This window comes from Cucumis melo, chromosome 8 (assembly GCF_025177605.1).
Source record: "Cucumis melo cultivar AY chromosome 8, USDA_Cmelo_AY_1.0, whole genome shotgun sequence".
NCBI lineage: Eukaryota > Viridiplantae > Streptophyta > Magnoliopsida > Cucurbitales > Cucurbitaceae > Cucumis > Cucumis melo.
In genome coordinates this window covers 8,876,517-8,888,144 of record NC_066864.1, presented here as the reverse complement: position 1 = coordinate 8,888,144, position 11,628 = coordinate 8,876,517, and the positions used below count along the sequence as shown (strand labels likewise).

Genomic DNA, 11,628 nt, shown 5'->3' with positions numbered 1-11,628 from the left:
TTAAAAAACGTTATCCATTCGGATGACATGATGGTGGACTGAACACTCTATTTATCAATCAATAAGATTCATCGTTTCATTATAGGTTTGGATGTGGGTTTGATGTATTAGTACATATACAAAATACAATAAAACTACACCAAAATCAATCAAACGAGGCCTACCCTTTATTTCTATTGATCTATTATGTTTTCATTGAGTAAATTAAATGTGCCCCAGCAGTTAATATGTTTGAGTCTCAACCAATTCAGGAAAAGATGGAGTTGGTGGAGTTCATCGTTGACATTGAAATATGAATGTATTTGTTAGTATTTTTTCTAGGTCTCGTTTGTTAATTATTTTATTTTTGGTTTTTGGAAATCAAGTTTATTTCTTTATATTTTCATACTAATGTTTTACAAATTTTTTTTAGTATGAAAGTGGAATCCTTAGTCAAATTTAAAAAACATAAACTACTTTTTTAAGTTTTAAAATTTGATTTGATTTTTTAAAATATTGATAAAAAGTAAATAATGAAACCAGAAATTTAATAGTTGAAGGATGTTTGTAGACTTAATTTTTAAAAACAAAAAACAAAAGATAAACAGAATACTAGATGAGACGTAAGTTTTTTATTTTCTTTTTTCTTTTTGTAAATTAAGCCTAAAAACATTCATTTTAACTTAAAATTTCTTATTTTGTTATCTACCTTTTATCGATGTTCTGAAAGAAAAAATTCTTGGAAGTTGCAATTAAGGCGAGGGAAGGGAAGGAAGTAGGTTTAATCTTAAAAACCAAAAATACAAAATGAAAACAACGATTGTTAACCATGTTTTTGAATTTGAAAACTACACCCCATTCAATTTTCCTTTTACCAAAAATTAATAATTAAGTCTGGAATTGTATAGAAGTAGAGGAGTTCATCGATTGCATTTGAATTAATTTTAATTATAAACTCTTTTCAAGCTCTACCATAAATCTAGGACTATATCTGTATTTGGTATTACAACCAAATTTGAAATTTAAAGTAGTAAAAATTGAAGAATCTTGAGTTTCGAAATCATATATTAGGAGAATCTGTGATTTGAAAATAATTTCAATTTCATTGCATAGATTTTGCAAAAATTTAAAAATTTCAAAAAGCAAGATCATTAAGTATGAAATTGAAACCATCATCAGAGATTAAAATCGCATTCATCGTCTAACTAATTTTTGTTCCATTGAATTTGTATCATCTCTAGTTACAAAAAAATCTAATGAATTAACAATAAGAAAGAAATTGAATCAAGAAGTGAGAAAGTTCGTCGTTGATCGATGAAAAAGATGAACAATGCAAGACTAGAAAGCAAATCATAGCCGTAACTATTATTCAAGCGGAAGAATTAAACAGCAACAATCCTTGTTATTAGATGATTCTGTTGTTCTAATATAATCAGAGGATCGACGAAATTACCAGACGATTGATCTTGATCATTATTTCCGTTTTCGGTTCCTTTTGCCGTTTCTGGATGCTCGATTCTAACATCATCGTCATGTTCTTCGATCTTTAATTCCATCAGTTTACTTGAATTCTCCGATACAATTTCCGGTAAATCACCGGAGGATTTATCGTCGGTTGCCGGAATTTCTTCTTCTTCTTCTTCTTCTTCTCCGTCATATGAAATTTCCGCTGCTCGCTGTAGTTTCTTGAAAAGAAACCTATCATCTTCCTCAAGAAACCTATCTTCTCCTTCTTCTTCCTCAAAAACTAATCGGACAACATAGTAACGTTCTCCAGGAAAATATAAATTACAAACGCGATAACCGGTAAGTTCTGGATCGTCACTCTGTTCATCTTCGAAAATTTCTTCATCAGAATCGTTCTCGTAATCTTCATAAGTTTCTTCTCCATCATCACAGTAGAAATCACTTTCTAATTCTCTTTCTTCTTGCTGCGAATCTTCATCAGATAATTCAAGCATTGGACCAAAAACTAATTTCACCAGATAATCACGATTATCTTGCGAAAAGTATATATCGAAAACACATTGGCCTTGTTCGTTCTCTTGGCCACCGAGGATTACTCCATTGGCTTCAAACGAACAATAAAGATCTTGCTTCCCGAAAGCGGCGTCGTCGGAAGGCTGATTTTCAGCCAGGATATGTCCATAAAGCAAACACATTGGCGGTGATTTGGAATTTTCTCTTCCCCTTCTGTTCGGACCAGAAAGAAAGTCCTCGCGGTCGTCAACATTGGCCGGATGTACGGTATCGGAGGGATCCATGGACAGGGCGAGATGGGAGATGGGAACTATATATAATGTGGAGTATGGCAACGTAGAACTTGAGACTAAAATGATTATGGCGTCTGAGGCCAATGGGAACACATATATTTATAGCGAGGGTTTATATGCCCTCGACTTCTTCAAATACTTTTTTTTTTTCAAACTATATATATTTAATGTTTGAGTTTTATAAATTCTATTAAATTATCAAATTATCATAGACAAATTTTAGTATATTAAATTAATAAAAGAGTATGAAAATCATAAACAAAAAAATAAATAAATAGAATATTTGATAAAATCTTTATACTTCCTAAGGTTTTGGTTTGTCAATTTTCTCTATTTTTGAAGAAAACCAAACAATAAGTAGACAATTTGGATTGAATTGGATTAATTGATTTATCAGTGTGAGAATTGTTTTTATTTGACTAACAATTGATTTAATTTTGGAATTTTGTGAAGTTTTATGAGATTTTGTAGAATTTTATATTTTAACAAAAGTCTAAATATAGGTTTCCATAAAATATTTCTGGAAAAATTATAAAAAAACCAAGAAGTATATTTAAATTAATAAATAAATACTTTATTGTTTTCAAATAGATAAATTATCTATATTAGTGTCATTTGAGTATTTATTTATTTTTTATTTGTGTGTTTTTCTAAGATGTAATAAAATTTGTTTATTTAATTGTGTCAATGTGAAAATATAGATAAGTTTATATTATGGTTTTAGCTTAAAATTAATGAGAGTATTTTTAATATTTTTTAGTTTATAAGTATTTATGAAATTTTCTGATAATTATTATTTTATTAAACAAACCTTTTAATCGTTTGGATTAAAAAGATAATGATATTTTTGAACTCCTCACGAAAATTTAAAGCTATTTTTTGAACTTTTGAAAATATTGAAATACTTTGAATGCAAAACACAAAGCATTTTTTTAAATAATTTGACCTTTAAATTAAGAAATGAGATATTTTGAGAGCAATGAACTGTTTCTTAGAAGTATAAATATATATATACATATATGTAATCTTCACATAGTAATTAATCTAATCCATTGAAGGATTACAAAGTCAAATTCCGGCCGTGAGTTCATTTTGAGCTTCACATACCATCCATCAAAGGACTTTCAATCCGATTGATCAGCAGCAAAAGATCATTCAATCTCCATTCGTCGGCCAGAGAAAGACGAAGAAGAAGGAATCAATACCAATATGTCTCGAAACATTTCATACATAACTGGCACTCAGCTTCTCTCCTTCAAACGCCGGCCAAATGTCGCCATCATCGACGTTAGGTATAACCTCACGCCAAAATTCCTTTTCTGATTGACGTAGTTTGTGTTCATATATGTAAAATCTTGTTTTGTGATCTTATAGGGACGACGAGAGGAGTTACGATGGCCATATTGCTGGATCTCTGCACTTCGCTAGTGACAGTTTCTCTGATAAGATCTCTAAGCTTGTCCAAGAAGTGAAAGGGAAGGATACGCTTGTTTTCCACTGCGCTCTTAGCCAGGTTTCTGCTGAACGAAATTAATGCTTTTACATAGTCAATTATCTATGAATTACCTTCAATTTTGTGATTTTGACTTGTTCTATTTAGGGTTTTTGTTTTAATCATCTCAAATTTCATTTCCCGTCAACTTCTTCGGTTGTTTAAAGGTTGAGTAGTATTGAATTCACATTTGGATTAATCGGATTTATAAGTACTTCAGTTATCTTTCTCTCTGTAATGCCATATTGAATTAGAGTTTAGATACATGACCTGCCTTTTGCTTATGTGGTTGCTGATGTACTGCATCTGTTGTTGATCTTTAGAGCTGAATTTGGGCTCAAACATGTATGAGCGCTGTCATTTATTCGAATTTTCTAGCATGCTTTGTATATCTAATAGAATAATAGTCATTATTCATGATCAGACAAGTTAGTGATTTATAAGCTATAATTTCTAATAGAATAATTTTCATTGTTCATGGGTGAATGGTAAAAGAAAGGTATAGAGGAGATCCTTGGGAATGGTTAAAAAATTTGAGGAAATAGGGAAACATAGAAGTCCATGGCTAAGAATCTAAGAAGACACCCCTTCCTGAGTATCTGGTAAAGATGGGAGAATTCAGACCCTCGTTAGAGCTGTTAATTAGTTTAACCCAATGGAAGATCAATAAAGCGTCTTGGGACTTGAACCTGTACTACCAGTGTAATAAATTTGAAGTACTGCCACTGTTTGGATACTCCTTCCATTTATTTCTTGCAATGTGAGTATCTTTATAAAATTCATGAGAGATCCCACCAACATTAAATCCAAAGGATCCCCTCCGTTTCTTTTCCTTTTATTCAATGCCCCGGAATATAGCCATTGGTCAATGCCAGTGCTTTAACTGCATTCATTCAAAGGGTTTTAGCTTTCCTTTAAATCTATATTTTTCTTCTTCTCTCCTCTATTGTTTTCCCCCTCTTTTTGGTGTGTGTGTGTATGTCTCTCACTCTCTCTCTTCTTTTAGCTTTCCTTTTTGCTCTTATCATTGTCCTAGTTCTTTTTGTAACCACACCCCTTTTGTATTAAATCTAATTGAGGTAATTGGCTGATTCCTATTGAAAGAACCCCAATATATCGAGATCATACATTGTGCTGTTATGTATTCTTCCTATACTTCTCTAATGATCACCAACAGATAGTATTACCACTATGTAGGACAAGTTGAATGTTTGATTAAGTGGATGCTTATTTTGAAAATGAAATTTCGAGAGTGGGATTAGAATAGCTGTTATAGCATATATCTGAGTTTATAATTTTTATATTCTCATTCTTGCAAATCATGGTTTATGGTAGTGCGATCATTCGTTGAACAAAAAACATATTATGGCCTTGTTGCTTTATTTAGACTAGTACAAAGGCGCAAGCCAAGATCTGGCCAAGTTCTCTCCAGAAAATTAATCGACACTGTCAAAAGTTCAAGTAATCCTATTATGTTAGAACTTGAAAGTCAACTCTCCAATATCATATGGTATTCCTATTCCCGCATAATTCATGGTTCTTGGATCCTTTCCCACCACTCCCATGATATTTGAACTTGTTTTCAGTTTTACATAAATCCTTTGGCTAAGGGCAAAATTTGTACTTTTGTTACAGGCATTTTCAAGAAACATTTTGAAGGAATACTCCTTTCGATTGCATTTTCCAATCTGGGTTTAGAGCCTTGATTACTATTCATGCTTTTACTAACATTTCATTCATTTATATAACGTCTTGTCAAGTCCATGAAGAGCTCCACATTGTCCTTGAAAATATGGAACCTTTAGTTTTCCCTTCTCTAACTCCACCTAATTAGTTCTTCTTCTACTGTCTTTCTCTCATTTATTATTACCTCTGCATTACCTGGCCATTTGTTGCCATGCTAATTCTGACAATTGTTCTTGAATGAAGTTTATCTGTAGAAAAAATTGGCTAATACTTTATGTTTCCATGCAAACATTAACTTTCATGTATGTTTAATGGAGATGAGGAGAATTATAAGATAATTAGTATATTTCAGTTTTATATTTGTTTAATTGTTGATTTATATTAATCAGTGTTTAGTTAGTATTTCATAATCAATTAGTTACTTGTCTTATTTTCTTGTAAGGCTATAAATAGCCTGTTAGTATAGTAATGGAAAGCTTTTGAATATAAAACTTTGCATTCATTTATTCAAAAACTTTGTATTCATTTAGAGAGTGTTTTTAAGGGATGAATTTTCCTACCATGAATTTGGCCTATTATCTTTTCCGTGGCATCTTCATCATTTTTGCAAAATAATAAGGAAAAAGCTTATCATCTCATTTCTCGGAGACCCCTTCTGTTTATGCTCAGCTTTTACTTTTAGAAACTAAGTTTTGTCAACAAATCTTATTATAACCAAATGGTTTTTCTCTTCTTGTAGGTTCGTGGCCCGAGTTGCGCAAGGAAGCTTGCCAACTATCTGGAGGGGATTAAGGAGGATGGTGGAATAAAAAACATATGTGTTCTTGAACGCGGCTTCAACGGCTGGGAAGCATCTGGCCAACCCGTTTGTCGCTGCAACAACGTGCCTTGCAAGGAGGGGATGTAGGATTCAGAAAATTCATCAAACATCACCATAGTTTTGAAGAAGATTAAGGAGGGGATATGGTATGATATTGTTAAAAGAATTTTATTTCATAAATATGTGGAATGCTAAAGTTGCATTGTATATGTATCCACTTCTGATCAACATGGCTATTATTGTTATTAAGTTGGTGAACCCAGGGATTCGTTTCTGCCAAGTCAGATAAGATATTCCCAGGATCCTTTTGCTACCATGTTAGGATACTTCCTAACAAGAATTGATATATGAATTAATGAAAGAACTATCCTAACAAGAATCGATATATGAATTAATGAAGAACTACAATATTATCCAAGTTTATGGTACTTGGGACCCCTCTCATGAGAATAATACTCGATCTAACTACTCAACCACTCTGCCTTCTTCACTCACCAACTTCTTATTTACAACTACTCTCGGTAACTGCCTAATTATCTAATTACCCTTATACTGTTGACCCTATATTGATCTGGATCTAACACATATGTTGCATTTATAAATGGTCAAATTGGTGTGTGATATCATTTCACAACCAGGCCATTGTGATGTTCATGTCTTCTACTTTTTAAAATTGTTTTAAAAAACAAACTTATATATATGTATATGTATATGTACACACACATATATTTGAATTTTGTTTATTACAGGAAAAAGAGTTTGCGCTACAAATTTTGCAACCAAAATCTAAGTAGTTCAGTTTTGATTATCACATTAACTTCGTCAATTTATCGGTTTGCTTTCAATTTTCTATAAAAATCGAGTTAAACCGAACAATTCACACCCTACCAAAACATAGAAAGCTTGGGGAAAAGCAATGGTATTATTCAAACTTTCTAACCTCAGGTTTGTCATATTTTCCCTTCATTTCCATTAGATATTTTTATCATGATATTTAAGAATTCAAAACTTTTCCTTGCTAGTTAGTGGAAGTGCCTTTATCACCCATAGGTAATTTCAACTCTATTCTCTATTTTCCATTTTCAACTTTAAAGCAGCCCAGCCAAATGATTAAGAGAAATGATACAAACTCTATAAACTAAGGACCCTTAGGCTTTAAATTGCAATTGACTAAACATAATACATCAATTATTTTCCAATACAACACATAATTCCACAATAATTGGTGGTTACAAAGAAAGAAACCACCAGCTAAGAGTTGAATGAATGCCTTATAATAATAAGCTAGCAGCTAGAAATAATGCTAGAGAACGATCCTCTAAAATAAATCTTATGTCTAGAAATCAGTCATATTATCTCACAATTTGAGCAATCCTTGGTGAACATGAAGAAGGCCCTCCTTGTGTCAGCCTTGTATTATAAGACTTGCATTTGAGGCACTTGTGTGCCACAATGTGATAATTAACCTCTGATATCTCACTGCAGTCGTTGCAAAGAATCCAAACCTGATCATAATACAAGTAAAGAAGAAAAATTTTCAGTTCATAAAAAAAATCAGCAGTCACACATTGTTTTACGGTTTACACCCAGTACTTACCATTTTATGTTGGTACATTTGTGGCATCGGTGTTGATGCAACCTGAGATTTTAAGTGAAAATATGTTAGGATCATGTGAACGTTGTCTATTGTTATTACTTTTGTAGGTTTATAAGGGTTCGAACCTCGTGATCGAGTTTCTCCCACACGCTCGACATATCGCAATAGGATTTTGAGCAAACAGGGCATGTGTATCTGCAGATACAAAGCAACGGTTTTGGTAATTCATTTAAATGATCGTAAAGAACAAAATGGATTTTGTGTAGCAAAGAAGAGATGGACTAACTGTAAACGTTGCTCCATCTCCTTCACACATTCTAAATGAATAGTGTGTCCACATGGCAAAACGGAAATGTCGCTCATTGTATCAAAAAGAAACTGCAGGAACGGATGGTTGATTATGTTATTGACTTAGAACATTTTATATTGATAAATGCCATATCTAACTTCCATGTTTTGAAATTTCACCTCAAAGCAAACAGGACAGTTGTGGTGCATTGCCTTTTCCACACAATTGTGGGAGTTCTCCATCAGTTTTGAATAGCAACAACCTGAAAAGATGAAGAAACTTCCGGTTGAGTGGTTGGAAATGTAGAGAGCTCTAAGAAGTTGAATCATAAAAACTGTTCCGAAGTTCTTACCACACTTTTTGCAGTGGAAAAAGTTGTCCTCACCTCCAACTCTGCGAAGCGAGAAAGAAAGAAATCTTTAGGGACTAAAACTGCATCTAATAAATTGCAAAAGCTATGGAGAAGGAAGATAAATGCATAAATATACAGAGAAGTTCAAGGAAATGGTTTAGACCTGCAAATACCACATTCATTACAATGGTACTGCTTCTTTGAAACCTAGCAAAACAGTTTCAAGTCATCAAAAAATTTAAGATCACAACTAATAATATCGATCAAAGATAATTAGATGATGTTGATAGAAGCCTACATCGTCATCGAAGAACTTGCACTTTGCGCAAAAGTACTTCCCCATACAAACTTCACATTGAATACAATATTGTCGCACCTAAAAGAAGTAACGAAAGATAGTTAGTTGTCTTCCCCATATTTTTAGGTGAAGGAGGCTTTGAAAGGAAAGAACTTACATCTTGTTCTGTGCCACACAAAGAACAGATAACCTATAGAGAGATACAAAACAAGAACTCATGAATTAGAATTTATATTTATAGAAAATTTAAAGGTCTTTCTAAATACTCTCTCTATTTCTTTGTTATGTAATCTCCTCCTAAATGTTTTAAAGATCCTAGCAAAAATTAAACTTGAAGCTGATCTGAATGAGAAAACCAAGGATAGAACATGAGTTCAGAAGCTATATTCGTGAACAAGTGGAACATGAAGCTTAATTGATACTTGAAAGGAAACTTACTTTTTCCATATCGTGGCGAGGAATGTCGTGGCGTAAGAGAGGATCCACACCTAACGAATTCTGCATAAAGAGCATCAATGGGAAGCTTCATGAATCCAATTTCTCAATATATATACATATATATGAAAATAACAATCAATCAGAAGCCAACCTTAGCTTCATTGTGACAATGTCTACAATCAAATATTTCATTGCAACAAGGAGCTCTAATCTTACACCTCCTTCTATAATGAGAACACCTTCAAATTATAAAACCAAAGAAATAAGAAATCTCCCACGCAAAAGTCATATCGAAATCAATTTAGACACTGTTTAAGAATGATGAACTACCCGAAGCTGCCATATCCGAGATCGATCGATGACATGTCGCCATTTGGGGAAATCCAAGCCTCCATTTCGCACTCCATCATCATCAGAAAAATTCTCCTGAAAATCGAAAACACTAGCTAGCATGAGCGAGAAATTCAATAACTCAACGAAAAATGAGGTGAAAAGTGATTGAAAAAAGGAGAAAGAAAAGGGACGGACCCCTGTAAGAACAACAAAAGGAACAAAGTTTCCAACAGAGGAAAATTTCAAACGGTAATCGAATTAAAATTCCTTAAGGTATCATTCTTCAATTCCTTTTCTGAAGTATTGCTTAAACCTCATATGCGCTTCGACTTCAGAGAGGAATCTCGCCGGAGGAGGAGGAGGGGGAAGAGCAGATTTTCAGTACATAGAAAATATCAGAGAAGATGGGTACAAAATTCCAAAAGTACCCTCCGATTCTTTGGAAAGATCAGCCCGCCGCCGTGTTTTTCTTTGTACGTAAATCAATGACGAGGCGACACGCCAACGTGATTCCGTTTTACCGTTTTGTTCGAAAAATTACCAAAACGGCGCCGTTTGAAATTTTAGTTTTCTTTATGTTTGCAAGATGAATTATCATAATGTTTTTTCTTCTCACAAATTTGATACTTTGGAAATTTTGGGAGAAGAATAATTTAAATTAAGATGATTTGGGTTGATTTTAAATGAAACTAGGGGAAAATAATCATAAATTTTGATGTTTAAATTAATATAATTCTTAAAGTTTTACAAGTATTAATCGAGTATTTTCTAACTTTTTATTACGATATATATACACTTTATATTTAAGACGTGTATCGAGGTTCTTATACTTTCCATTACTCTTAAATTTGAATGTTGTTATCTTTGTATTTTGGAATGTCGTTAAAGTAATAGTTGTAAATATTACAATCTTTCTATTCTCCTATCTATGTATATAAATATTTTTTTTCGAAAAACAAATGATCTGCACGACTCCAAATACACTCCCAAGTTTTTTCCATACTAAAATAAACAAACAAACAAACAAGAGAACACAAATGATTGTAGGGACAAAAGTTGTATTTAAACCAAAATCTTCAATCCTTTGAATTAAAAAAAATGGTAAATTACAGATTTAGCCTCAAATACAAATTTAGTTTAACTTTAAGAGAAAAAAAAAAGGAACAAAAAATCACAATTTAAAAAATTTGATAGCTTGAATTATATTTCTAATTTATTAATAAACTTAAAAATTTTGTAACATTTGAAAATTCCAAATCCATCAATAAAATACTAAATCTTGTAGATGAAGAGAAGAATAGAATGAATAGAAAGATGGATATATTGGTCATTTAACACCTTGGGTCACACTCTCACTTACCAGAAAAGTTGAAATTATTGCCAAAAGAGAGAATATCGCTAAAATAGCAGCGTTTCAATGGAGGAAGCTCCGATCAGGAAATGAAAAGAGAGAAAGATAAAGAAGTAATGTAGTAAGTAAGAGTGGATTTGAATATATATAGCGATGAATGTGGATAAGTGGATAAGTACAGAACAACAAGAGATTTTGATTTCAAGGGACATCCCAATCGAATCGGGTCCGATATATTCCATTTTAGTGTGCATTTTTCAATTTTAATGGCTTTTGATTGAGATGTTTCTTTTAAAAGTTTTAAAGTGAATGGATGATCAATATTCATTTTCTGTCTTTTCTTTAAGTTGCCATATAGGGTTGGTGGGTTGAAATATTACATATATAACAAAACAGTACGACTTATTATCAGCGATATGGATTGCGATAAACTATTATATCTATATTTATCTGTGTATGATAGAATCGAATCGGGTTCGATATATATATGTATGCCTTACTAAATCTTAGGTTAATTAAAAGTACTTTAATTTTTTTTTTAATTTTAGTTTTTATATTTTAGTAAATTTTAAATTTAATCATTTGAAAATTAGATTAAACAAATCTAATAATTTAATTTTTATGCAAAGAAACACAATATATGTAAAAATATTCTAAAATTTAATTTACGGTAAAAATGGTCATAAAAATAAATAGTTTTAAAATAAAAATCTATAATAA

The 11,628-nt window shown here is 32.0% G+C and overlaps 3 protein-coding genes across 4 annotated transcripts; 1 reads left to right on the top strand and 2 right to left on the bottom strand.

Moving 5' to 3' along the window:
• Positions 1–1,361: 1,361 nt before the first annotated feature.
• LOC107991912 (uncharacterized) lies at positions 1,362–2,243 on the bottom strand. Its single transcript, XM_017047386.1, has one exon. It carries the CDS (start codon positions 2,241–2,243, stop codon positions 1,362–1,364), a length of 882 nt encoding a protein of 293 aa, XP_016902875.1.
• Positions 2,244–3,224: 981 nt separating this feature from the next.
• Positions 3,225–6,668, top strand: LOC103500835 (dual specificity phosphatase Cdc25). Its single transcript, XM_008464276.2, has 3 exons — positions 3,225–3,544; positions 3,627–3,765; positions 6,170–6,668. Exons 1-3 carry the CDS (start codon positions 3,462–3,464, stop codon positions 6,335–6,337), a joined length of 390 nt encoding a protein of 129 aa, XP_008462498.2. The 5' UTR covers positions 3,225–3,461; the 3' UTR covers positions 6,338–6,668.
• A 716-nt stretch (positions 6,669–7,384) lies between these two features.
• Positions 7,385–11,029, bottom strand: LOC103500836 (E3 ubiquitin-protein ligase RZFP34-like). Of its 2 annotated transcripts, none has more exons than XM_008464278.3 (13): positions 10,918–11,029; positions 9,555–9,650; positions 9,376–9,463; positions 9,225–9,284; positions 8,944–8,976; positions 8,787–8,864; positions 8,652–8,695; positions 8,489–8,529; positions 8,316–8,398; positions 8,134–8,225; positions 7,973–8,042; positions 7,848–7,889; positions 7,385–7,755 (listed from the first exon to the last, which is right to left on the bottom strand). In XM_008464278.3, the coding sequence occupies exons 2-13, from the start codon at positions 9,635–9,637 to the stop codon at positions 7,603–7,605; spliced, it is 867 nt and encodes a 288-aa protein (XP_008462500.1). In that variant the 5' UTR covers positions 9,638–9,650; positions 10,918–11,029; the 3' UTR covers positions 7,385–7,602. The 2 variants fall into 2 exon arrangements, with proteins under 2 accessions (XP_008462500.1, XP_008462499.1); XM_008464277.3 differs by lacking the exon at positions 10,918–11,029 and adding an exon at positions 9,753–10,228.
• Positions 11,030–11,628: the final 599 nt, after the last annotated feature.